Consider the following 11,245-nt stretch of genomic DNA (forward strand, 5'->3'; position numbering starts at 1 on the left):
ACCCATGTTAAGAATCTGCCCACGTAGATGACTTCGCCTCAGTTCTCTGTGTCGAAGTTTGCTTTAGAATGTATGTGGTGTTTTTGTAGCTTGAACCTTTTGCTTGAGAACCTTTACTTATATTAGTAGGTATGTATTCTTTTTTGTTGTTGTTTGTTTGTTTGTTTTTTGAGACAGGGTTTTTCTGTATGATTTTGGAGCCTGTCAGGATACTTGCTCTGTAGACCAGGCTGGCCTCGTACTCACAAAGATCTGCTTGCCTCTGTTTCCTGAGTGCTGGGATAAAAGGCGTGCACCACCACCACTGGTCAACATACTCATTTTTCAGAATTTGATTCATGTTGCCATCCACAAGGACTCAGCCAGTTTACATTCCATTGTAGTGTTTTATATTGTATACCTTCTTGTTCATTTCTATTTTATATTTTATAGGAAAATGAAAATTGGATTTCTTTCTTATTTTAATATGTTGTCAGCTATTGTTATTTATCTTTCAGAAAACCTTTTTCTTTTTTTTTTTGGTTTTTCGAGACAGGGTTTCTCTGTAGCTTTTGGGGCCTGTCCTGGAACTAGCTCTTGTAGACTAGGCTGGTCTCGAACTCACAGAGATCCGCCTGCCTCTGCCTCCCGAGTGCTGGGATTAAAGGCGTGCGCCACCGCCGCCCGGCAACCTTTTTCTTTTTTAATTATTTTTATTTTATGTGCATTGATGTTCTGCTTGCATGTATGTCTGTATGAGAGTGTTGGATCTTGGAGTTACAGACAGTTGTGAGCTGCCATTTGGGTACTGGGAATTGAACCCAGGTGTTCTGGAAGAGCAGTCATTGCTCTTAACCACTGAGCAATCTCTCCAGCCCTTAGAAAAGCAGATGGGCCGGAAGGTGGTGGTAGCGCACTTCTTTCATTCCAGCACTTTGGAGGCAGAGGCAGGTGGATCTCTGTGAGTTCGAGGCCAACCTGGTCTAAAGAGTGAGTTCCAGGACAGGTTCCAAAGCTAAGGAAAACTGTGTCTCAAAAAAAAAAAAAAAAAAAAAAAAAGAAAAGAAAGAAAAGAAAAGGAAGTCTCACTCTTGGCAACTGGCAGCTGTCATTCTGACATTGGTGAAGCCAAATTCCTTGTTGGCTTCTTTTGACCAATTCCATGTCTATCTCCAGAGGAAACTTTATTATTATTATTTTTTTTTTATGTAGCCTCATTCCTCATTGTGCTCTAAAACTTATGGCTCTTGTTGTGGGTGGTTCTGAAAAGGAATGCAAGTAGTGGCCAGAGATGTAATTCAGTACCAGAGCACTTGCTCAGCATGTTCAGCCTTAAACACCATGTGTGCATGCATGCATGCATATGTGTGTGTATGTGCGCGCGCGCGCGCGCACACACACACACACACACACACACAGAAGGGGGAGTAAAAAATGAAAATGTGTATTGGAGACTGAGACAGGAGGACCATGAATCCAAAGTCAGCCAACAACCAGAAGGAAAGCATTCCATAGTACTACTACAGGGATGACTCTGTTCCTAGAAACACTTCATGCGGCCTCAGTGTTCCCTCCGTGCTGGCGTCACAGTCCTGCCTCATCTCTCTTGACTATTGGCTGGTTTCACATGGGAATTAGCAAGGTTATTTCCTAGAAGCTCTGATTCACAATGTCTAATTTGACATTTAAATTTTAAAAAAATATTTCAAGTCATTTTGTCTTTTTGGAAGAATCATTAGTTTATTTAATCATGCATAGGTAGAGGCCATTCTTTTTGTTTCCACTGTGTGTTTGTTTTTAGGGCTAGATGTTAAATCCAGGGCCTGTGCATGCTAGGCAAGCGCTTTGCTGCTTGCTGTTTTCCCAGTCTCCTTTAGAGTCTTTATTTTCAGATAGACTTTTGCCAAGTTGCCCAAGATGGTCTCGAATTTATGATTTTCTTGCCTTAGCCCTGCTCCAGCAGTCCTGATGTGTACCCAGTTTATAGACGAGGAAACTGAAGCTCAGCAAATAATTTGTCTAGATTAAATGGATGTTCATTCACTTTTAGAGTACAGAAGTGTCTTGCTTTCTTGCACCAAAGAAGAGGAGTAGAAAGAAGAAATAGTCGGTTTTATTTCTATCTTTGTCAATAATGGAATGTGTATTTTTGAAGGCTCTGTCTAAGAGATTTACTGCTTTGTCATTTTCTATAAAAAGCTTATATCTTTCACTACATTAATTACATTTTATTTTAGCTGGTAAGATGAAGAATGGTGTTTATGAATCTTGAAATGCAAAAAGTAAGAAATAGAATTTATTTACTGTTTTGGAGGGCAGTGGTCCTGCTCTGTGGCCCTGGCTGGCTTGTATTCACCACCCTTGTGATTCAGCTTCCTCAGTGCTGGGATTATAGGCGAGCACCAGCACACTCCGTTTAGGCCTTTAAGAATGAGTATTTTATTGGGAAAAGTTGTTAAACTGTGTTTTTCAAAGGATGTAAATTGAATTGGTTAAGTTCTAACTAAGGTGTGGGGGTAGGTGGGTGGGGTTTCAAGACAGGGTTTCTCTGTAGCTTTAGATCCTGTCCTGGAACTAGCTCTTGTAGACCAGGCTTACTTCGAACTCACAGAGATCCGCCTGCCTCTGCTTTGCGAGTGCTGGGATTAAAGGTGTGTGCCACCACCGCCAGTCTAAATTCTAACTAAGTTTTAAATTGACATTCTTCCTGATACATTGTCTTCTTTGTTTAGGTGCCCCCCACTGATGGATATTACTCTACACATGCTGAACGGGTATCTTCTCGCATCTAAAGCTTACCTTAGTGCCCATCTGAAGGAGACAGCAGAGCAAGATCGGCCTTCCCAGAACAATACAATAGGTTTGCTTGGACAGGCTGATGCTCCGGAAGTCACCAGAGAAGAGCTGAAAAATGCATTACTAGCTGCTCAGGTAAAATTTGCTAAAGTTAAATAAAGTCAAATGGCATGTTTATTTGTTTGTCTGTTTTGTTTTGTTCTGTTTTTTTTTTGGGTGGGTTTTGAGACAGGGTTTCTCTGTATAACATCTCTGGCTGTCCTATAATTTACTCTGTAGAGTAGGCTGGCCTTGGACTTACTGAGATCCACCTGCCTCTGCCTCCCGAGTGAGGGATTAAAAGGCGTGTGCCACCACCACCATCTGGCAATGTTTGTTTTAACTAAATAAATAGATCACACATTGTGCCCTGTATACACACTGTTGACATTGTGAGTTCCTTTTATTTTAGAATCTAAAATATGATCATCTTTGCTTCTGAGTATCAAATTTTCACTATGAAAATTTAATACATATTTTAATAAGATTTATAGTTAACAAATTTAAGCCTTTAATCAGTTTTAAGTTATATCTTCACTTGATCAACACATTTATTGGACACCTGTGTGTCAGATAGTATTCAAGCACCAGGGACATGGTGGTAAAGGAGGTATAATCTTTGGTTACCTGATTTTTTTTTTTTGGTTTTTCGAGACAGGGTTTCTCTGTGGCTTTGGAGCCTGTCCTGGAACTAGCTCTTGTAGACCAGGCTGGTCTCGAACTCACAGAGATCCACCTGCCTCTGCCTCCCGAGTGCTGGGATTAAAGGCGTGCGCAGCTTGGTTACCTGATTTTAAAGATGAGATGGTAGAAAAGGAAATCAGATGTTGGAGACAGACTATAAACAGAAAAGTAAGTGAAGACATAGTATTGTAAAATGTCAGGCTGTCTTTTCCATATGCTACCCTCAAACAGGTCACTTCTCAAGCACTGCTCTCCGGTGTGACAGAGGAAAATGGGGACACAAAGTGAGAAGAAGGAAGGGAATTAGGCTTGGGTTGGCTTTGGAGGCCTTTGGTTTAGGTTACCTGTCTGGTAGATGTTCATGAAATCTTCCTAGCAGTTGATGCCAGGTGCTTCTTTATATGCTTATTTTTATTTTATGTGTGTGGTTGTTTGCCTGCAATTTATGTTTGTGTATCATGTCAGGAGAGGGTGCTGGATCCGCTGGGGCTGTAGTTACAGACTGTAGTGAGCTGCCATGTGGATGTTTTGGAGTTGAACCCGGGTCTTCTGAAAGAGCAGCCAGTGCTCTTAACCACGTCATCTCTAGCCTCTGGCATGTGTTTATTTTTATGAGAAAAGTGTATTTTTTTCAGACTCTTCAGGAGTGTGTAACCCAAAAAGTGTGAGACTCTCTGCACTGTAAATTGCTCAGTTCTTCTCTAAGAATTACCACTTTTGTGGGGTTTGTGTGTTTCAAAAGATCTATGCACCATTTCTGTTCATATGAAAAAAGAGATTTCTTTTTCAGATCAACTTCTCAGACTTATAGAGTAGACTTTTATTCTCTTTCATTGTTGTTTAGACATTGGTTTGTTCTAGGCTGATGACTTTATTATTTTTTAAAGTTTATTTTACATCCTGCCTGCAGTTTTCTCCCTCCTCTCCTCCCATTTGCTCCCCTCTACTTCTCCGATGTCTTAAACCCACTTTCTATCATCTTGTAGGATAGTGCGGCTGTCCAGATTCTCTTGGAGATTTGTTTGCCTACTGAAGAGGAAAAGGCGAAAGGTGCCAGTCCAGACATGTCCCTCAGGAATACTCAGAGTGTCATTACCAGCAGCACAGCACATAAAGAAACGGAGGAGGGAGAAGACAGTCTGCTCTGTAGCCTTCGTGAAGTCCAGTGCCTTATCTGTTGCTTGCTGCACCAGATGTACATCGCAGATCCCAACATTGCCAAACTTGTTCACTTTCAGGTGCGTGCTCAAAGAATGATGTGGAATTTTTGAATTTTATTTGTTCTCTAGGGTTTTATATATTAAATTAATATAGAAAATTTGAAAATGAGAAAGGATCATGATCCCATGCAATATATTGAAAAATCCAAATTCTGACTATTGATAGATACTCTCATACTTTCTGTTCTCTGTTCTAATGTATGGGGAAAGTGCTGTTCCTGAACAGTCACAGACATTGGTGCTCAGAACAGATGCCTCAGAAGGGAAGTGAAGCTGGCTCTCTGTAGTGACTTCTCCCTTCTTCCCGAGACAGGGCTATCCATGCGAACTTCTGCCTCTGACAGTTGCGGGGATCCCTTCTATGCACATCTGTCTGGATTTTATACCGGAGCTCATTGCTCAACCTGAACTTGAAAAACAGGTAGTGACCATTTTAGAACTTGATGAAAAATTTGAAGACATTTTATAATTTTTAGTAGTCTTTTCTAAAGAAATATATAACATTTGGATTTTGTATTCCAGATATTTGCTATACAGCTGCTTTCTCATTTGTGTATCCAGTACGCATTACCAAAGTCACTTAGTGTGGCTCGCTTAGCTGTCAATGTCATGGGAACTTTGCTAACAGGTGTGTAGCCAATCAGCATCAACAAAAGCATCGAGTAACGCTTACTACATATATTTTCTGAACTTTACAACTTGGCAGTTTGTGTGTGTGTGTGTGTGTGCGTGTGTGTGCATGTGTGCATGCTTGGCATGCTTGGTGTGTATTTTGTTTTTTTCGAGAAAGGGGCTCACTATGTATATTCCAGACACCTCTGTCTGTCCTAGAACTCACTCTGTACACCAGTCTGGCCTTGAACTCTAGACTCTAGAGAACTTCCTGTCTGCCTCCCAAGTGCTGGGATTAAAGGCCTGTGTCCCTATGTTCTGCTTTTTGGTGGTTTTGTTTGTTGTTGTTTTTTTTTTTTTGAAACAGGGTTTCTCTTTGTAGCTTTGAAGACTGTCTTGGCACTAGCTCTTGTAGACCAGGCTGGCCTCGAACTTACAGAGATCTGCCTGCCTCTGCCTCTTGAGTGATAGGATTAAAGGCAACCACCGCCTGGCTCTTTTCTTTTCTTTTCTTTTCTTTTCTTTTCTTTTCTTTTCTTTTCTTTTCTTTTCTTTTCTTTTCTTTCTTTTCTTTTTGAGACAAGGTTTCTCTGTAGCTTTGGTGCCTGTCCTGGAACTAGCTCTTGTAGACCAGGCTGGCCTCAAACTCACAGAGATCTGTCTGCTTCTGTCTCCCGAGTGCTGGGATTAAAGGCATGCGCCACCACCACCCAGCTCTCTTTGGTGTTTTTATGAGTCAGTGTGACACAGTATATGTTGCTCTTATTTTAACTTGTGCCATCCTTTGAATTACTATTCTTTTAAAAATTTTATACTTACAAATATGATTTATAGTGTAGAAGTATAGGTAGACACATTTGTGTATATATATGTATATAAATGTTATAGTACATTTTTAATTAATTAAAATAAAATATGTAGAATTAAAACAAATTACTAAGTGTGCTCAATTCCAGAAGAAAAATATTTGAAAATGTTATAAATAACCAGGCAGTGATGGCTTACCCCTTTAATCCCAGCACTCAGGAAGCAGAGGTTTATATAGGGAATTCCAGGACAGCCAGGGCTACATAGAGAAACCCCGTCTCAAAATAAAACAAAAAAGTCATAAATATAGTAGCTATTTCCTTAAATTCCACAACTTACTATTTATATAAAATGAATGTGAAATTTTATTTTATATTTTTTGGTTTTTCAAGACAGGGTTTCTCTGTGTAATAACTTTGGCTGTCCTGGAATTCACTTTGTAAACTAGGCTAGCCTCAAACTCACAGAGATTCATTCCCCTGCTTCTGCCTCCTGAGTGCTGGGATTAAAGGTGTACATTGCTACCACCTGACTTCCCCAACCCTTTTTATTATTTTCATCTCATGTTATAATAATTTATAGTGGTTAAGAGTTCAGCCGGGCAGTGGTGGCACACGCCTTTAATCCCAGCTCTCGGGAGGCAGAGGCAGGCGGATTTCTTTGAGGTCGAAACCAGCCTAGTCTACAAGAGCTAGTTCCAAGATAGGCTCCAAAGCTATAGCAAATCCCTGTCTCAAAAAACAAAACAAAACAAAAAAAAAAAAGAATTTATACTGCACTTAGTCCCAGATTTGCCACTAACTGTTGTGTGACTTGGGACAGCATTATTTATTTATTTCCCCAGGACTGGAGATTGAGCACAGGGCCTTTGCATGTGTGAGGCAAGAACTTAACACTGAGCTACCCCACTATCAGCCTTGGAATACTTTTTTTTTGAGATAGGGTCTCACTGCCACCTGCCTGCCCTTGCCTCGCAAGGGCTGGGGTCTTTGAAAAGCAGGCCCCTAAACTGGGCCTTACACAACCTTTATAACTTCTCTGGAGTTTGCTGACCGTTCTCCTATCTGCACTGCTGTTGTGATCTGAGCACTGAGTGAAGTCATGAAAGCAGTGTCCTTAGCGCAGCGCTGGGACATGAGATTAGCAGAGTAGGGTTGTTACAGCCAGGGTGCGCGGCGTCCTAGACGGAGTTTCCCAGCACAGAAACAGTATTGATTTGTTCTGTAGGGTGTCTGTGTTGTTTAGATTTGTGTAAAACAAACAATTCTGTTTCATTTCTTCCCAACAGTCCTAACACAGGCTAAGCGGTATGCTTTCTTCATGCCGACTCTTCCCAGTCTGGTCTCCTTTTGTCGAGCATTCCCTCCACTGTATGAGGATATTATGTCTTTGCTGATTCAAATAGGCCAAGTGTGTGCCTCTGATGTTGCCACTCAGACTAGAGACATTGATCCCATCATCACACGTAAGTGGTACCTCATTTTCATTTTTTTCACTTTGTAATGTTTCAAACAAGACTATATTCATTTCAGAATATCTTGCTTTAATTATCTCCCCTTCCCCTTATTTTGTAGGTCTTCAACAAATAAAGGAGAAACCAAGTGGATGGTCTCCAATCTGTAAAGATCCATCTTACAAAAATGGATCCAGGGACACTGGAAGCATGGATCCTGATGTCCAGCTCTGTCACTGTATTGAAAGCACAATAATTGAAATAATAAACATGAGCGTTAGTGGAATTTGAAAAAAAAATTAAATGAAGCTGTTTGCTGCGTATCCCCAACAGGAACCTGGACTTTATGACAGCTCTAAACGGGCTGGAAACAGTGAGGTCTTGGAAACTGCAGAGTGGTTCCATTCCACACGAGTATAATTTAGAACCCTGAGGATTATACTTGCTTATGTTTGATGGGCATATCTGTGGATCTGCTCTGATGGTATGTTTATATTATAGCAGCTGAACTTTTCCATTGGGTATACTTTAAGAAACCCGTTTCTAGATAGGGATTGGGCCATGCACTTAGCTTGTGAAGAAAGATTGCCAGACCTTTAATTTCTTACAAAAATGAGCCTGTGGATATCCCTCGTATCTGTGAATTTTTAACAGTTCTCCACAAAGCAGGAATGAGAGGACGGAGAAAGAGGGATGTGGGGAAGGAGTAATTCAGGAAAAATTACCAGTTAACTACACAAAAATCTTAGATTTGTAATGCAAGAAACAGTAATGCAGGTGGGAATTCTAGTTTGTTAGAAACAATAGTAAGAAGGCTTTAAAAAAGGCAGGTTACCACTTGCCTTAGATCCTAGCCCTAGGGAGAAAGGCAGAGGCAGGTGAATCTCTGTTTTTGAGGCCAGCCTGGTCTGTATAGTGAGTTCTAGGACAGCCAGAGCTACATAAAGAAAACCTGTCAAAAACAAACAAACAAAAAAACAAACAAAAAAAACGACTGCCTTGGAGTTATAGATGAAGATAAAAAGATTTTACATGTCTGCTTCAATTTTTCCTAATATATGAAGCCATATGTTTAAATAGATACTTGAATAATTTGAAATTTTAAGATACTGATTGTAAAGTAGTTACAGAAAACATCTTTGTGCAAAGAATAACCTGAAAGTGAATTTCATTTATTCTTTTTTAAATTTATTTTTGTAATGCTGTATTATCTAATTCTCAGAGGAGCAAAGATATAGCAAATGAATTTTAGAGCAATAAACCCCAATAGAGCTCTTGGTTCATGATCAAGATTATAACTCATATTTTACTTTGAGGAGATCTTTGAGTAAGAAAATACAGTGTTTGAACCTCAGGAAAAATTATAATGTGGAAAATACTGTGTTGCTGATATTTGCGGTCCTCTGTTGGGAACTTCATGATTAAGTAGAAGCATTCAGATAACCATAATCATTTTTTAAAATTAAGTAGCCAGTGTAGAAGGTACTTCTTTGCTCTCTAAGAAATACCTCAACCATTTGCCACCCCACTCAAAACAGACTTCTCATTAAAGAAGGTAGAAAGCTAAAAGGAAAGTTTGCGTCTTTACAATGAACAGTTTCTCTCACCCTCTCCACCAGCACATAGCCACATCTCACTTTCCCTCTGCTACTCCTACCCTACCTCATGAAGGTGTTCTATAAAAACTGGTTCATAGCCATTTCCAATCATGAAGTGCATAGTATCATGCATGATGGCATATATATAATTTTTTATTAGATGCTTAATGTTCAATTAAGTAATTTTGATGTGAAGAGTAAAAGAATATGCTTTAATGATATACCATAAAAATTTTCATATTTTTTAATGAGGCAGTTTTGTAGTCTCTTAAGATTAAATACAACTGCTCCTATTTTGTTTTTTAAATGAGGCCTTTCTGGAATGTTTTGTGTGAACAGTAGAATCCTTTAGGAATTCAAAAAGGTTCGAAGTATGTTTTGTAATGAAATGCAGTGGATCAATTTTCAAAGACTGGTCATAACCTACTGTGTTAAAGTAATAACATAGGCTCTTTTTCATCCAGTTTGTTGATGATGTAAATAAAGTGTGTAAATAATATTAGTAAATGTTAATATTCATGTATCTTAAGTTAAAGTTATAAACTTTGTCACAATGTGATTTTTTTAATTGAAGTCAAAACAGATGTATGCAACTATTTTGAATATTGATTTATAAATATTCATTCTTTATCTACAAACTAGTTTTTGTGTTTTATTCCACAAATGTAAAAGTGGATCAGGGGAGACTTAGGCGCTAGGACTGCCTGTGTCCAGGGCTTTAATGTATCTCTTTCTAAGGCCATGCATGCCATAGGACAGGACAGGAAGTGCTGGGAGTCAGTTAAGTCTCAGGAGTTCACTTGAGGAAAGTGAGTCCTTAACATCTGGGAAGGTCAGGCTAAGTGGTGCACACCTTTAATCTCAGCACCTGGGAGGCAGGAATACATAATCTCCAGAGAGAGAAGGGGGTGTGAGGGAGGACAAGCAGAAGGAGAGAGAAAGGAAGAAGTAAGGACAGAAAGAGAAATAAAAAGAAAAGAAAGCCCTTTTAGCTGGGCACGGTACCAAGTGCTTTTAATCCCAGCACTTGGGAGGCAGAGGCAAGGAGGACCTCTGTGAGTTCAAGGTAAGCCTGGTCTACATTGGGATTTCTAGGCCAGCTAGGGCTACAAAGAAAGGACCCTGTTTCAGAAAAAGAAGAAAAAATGAGAAGGATTGGGGATATAGATCATTGCTCAAACATTTTCTGAGCATGTGTAAGCCCTGTGTTCGATGCTCAGCAGCACCAACAAAAACCAAGGAGAGGAAATTAGCAATCTGGAGGTATTTGAAGGATTTGATAAATGATTCTTCATTACTGTAAGAGTGAATCACTCCGTCTTTGACATACGTACCATCATACTACTTAATTCCTAACACAATTTGACATGCGCACTATCATACTACTTAATTCCTAACACAATTTGGAATCTGCTTTTTTTGTTTTAGTTTATTTTTTGAGGTTTCCTTTTATGTGTATGTATGTACAATGCCAGTGGAGGCCAGAAGTGGTCTGTGGAACCCTAAGACCTGGAGTTAGAGACGGTTGTCAGCCACCATATGGGTGCTAGGAATTAAACCTGGGTCCTTGATCTACCTCTTCAGCTCCGGAAGTCTGCTTTTTTAAAACAATTTCACAGTGCATTTTTTTCTTGGAAGCAATTTTATTTTTTATCATTTTATTGATATGATTTATTCATCTATTGAACTGATAAATCAGAACTCTACTAGACTAAGGACTATATAATTTTTTAGTGTTATAAAGAGACACTTGTCAACAGGAATTATCACTTTTAGATTATACTTTTAGGATAAATTTTGGGCACTGAGCTACTAGGTCAAAGGTACATTTATATTTTACAATCACAAATTCCATCATTTTAGGAAGATGGAAAACTAAAAACAAGACTAACGACCAGTTTTCTCTTGCTCCTCGAGAACAACCTCACGGCTTTGCTTTTTGGGGGACACTAGTACCTGAATCAAGTTTAGGCTACAAATAACAACAATATGTAATAATATGTATAATAAAAATATAATAGTAAAACATCTAATGGCCAAAAAATTAACTTGTCAAG

At 39.3% G+C, this 11,245-nt stretch overlaps 1 protein-coding gene across 1 annotated transcript in view; it reads left to right on the forward strand.

The window, feature by feature from the left end:
• The window catches only part of Ints2 (integrator complex subunit 2), a 52,840-nt gene extending 43,014 nt beyond the window's left edge, over positions 1–9,826 (forward strand). The window contains exons 20-25 of the mRNA XM_038328385.1: positions 2,712–2,910; positions 4,485–4,736; positions 5,032–5,139; positions 5,241–5,346; positions 7,426–7,602; positions 7,712–9,826. Coding sequence (XP_038184313.1) covers positions 2,712–2,910; positions 4,485–4,736; positions 5,032–5,139; positions 5,241–5,346; positions 7,426–7,602; positions 7,712–7,881 — 1,012 coding nt within the window. The 3' untranslated portion in view covers positions 7,882–9,826. The remainder of the gene's footprint in view (positions 1–2,711; positions 2,911–4,484; positions 4,737–5,031; positions 5,140–5,240; positions 5,347–7,425; positions 7,603–7,711) is intronic.
• The last annotated feature ends 1,419 nt before the right edge of the window (positions 9,827–11,245 follow it).

Source organism: Arvicola amphibius, chromosome 4 (genome assembly GCF_903992535.2).
Source record: "Arvicola amphibius chromosome 4, mArvAmp1.2, whole genome shotgun sequence".
NCBI classification, from domain to species: domain Eukaryota; kingdom Metazoa; phylum Chordata; class Mammalia; order Rodentia; family Cricetidae; genus Arvicola; species Arvicola amphibius.